The sequence below is a fragment of the Penaeus monodon genome, chromosome 29 (genome assembly GCF_015228065.2).
Source record: "Penaeus monodon isolate SGIC_2016 chromosome 29, NSTDA_Pmon_1, whole genome shotgun sequence".
Classification (NCBI taxonomy): Eukaryota; Metazoa; Arthropoda; class Malacostraca; order Decapoda; family Penaeidae; genus Penaeus; species Penaeus monodon.
The window spans coordinates 22,208,462-22,208,789 of NC_051414.1; the positions used below are offsets into that span (position 1 = coordinate 22,208,462).

Below are 328 nucleotides of genomic sequence, written 5' to 3' on the forward strand. Positions count from 1 at the left end.
GAACTTGTTTCCGCTCATAATCACCACAAAAAAGAAGGGCAACACACGCAACTATCCCCGGAAGAACTTCTAATTGGGCCTCATTAGCGGCTGAGGCCCCGCCGCCGAGCCGCCGCCTACCTGCATGGGGCCGGGGTGGAGCTGCTGCAGCCCGTAAGGCATCAGGGGCTCGTAGTGGTAGTAGACGCCGGGGTGGGAGGCCAGGATCTCGCCCAGGAAGGTGGAGCCGCTGCGCCAGGTGGAGGTCACGATCACGCGCACGTGGGGCGTTCCTGGGGGCACCTGGGGGGTGGGGGAAGGGGTCAAGGGGGAGTGGGGGTCTTGGGGA

General features: G+C 64.9%; 1 protein-coding gene across 5 annotated transcripts in view; it reads right to left on the bottom strand.

The window, feature by feature from the left end:
• The window catches only part of LOC119592021 (carbohydrate sulfotransferase 1-like), a 107,787-nt gene that overhangs the window by 3,876 nt on the left and 103,583 nt on the right, over window positions 1–328 (bottom strand). For all 5 annotated transcript variants that reach the window (XM_037940810.1, XM_037940805.1, XM_037940808.1 and 2 more), the window contains one exon: window positions 121–282. In XM_037940810.1, the coding sequence (XP_037796738.1) occupies window positions 121–282 (162 nt within the window). The remainder of the gene's footprint in view (window positions 1–120; window positions 283–328) is intronic.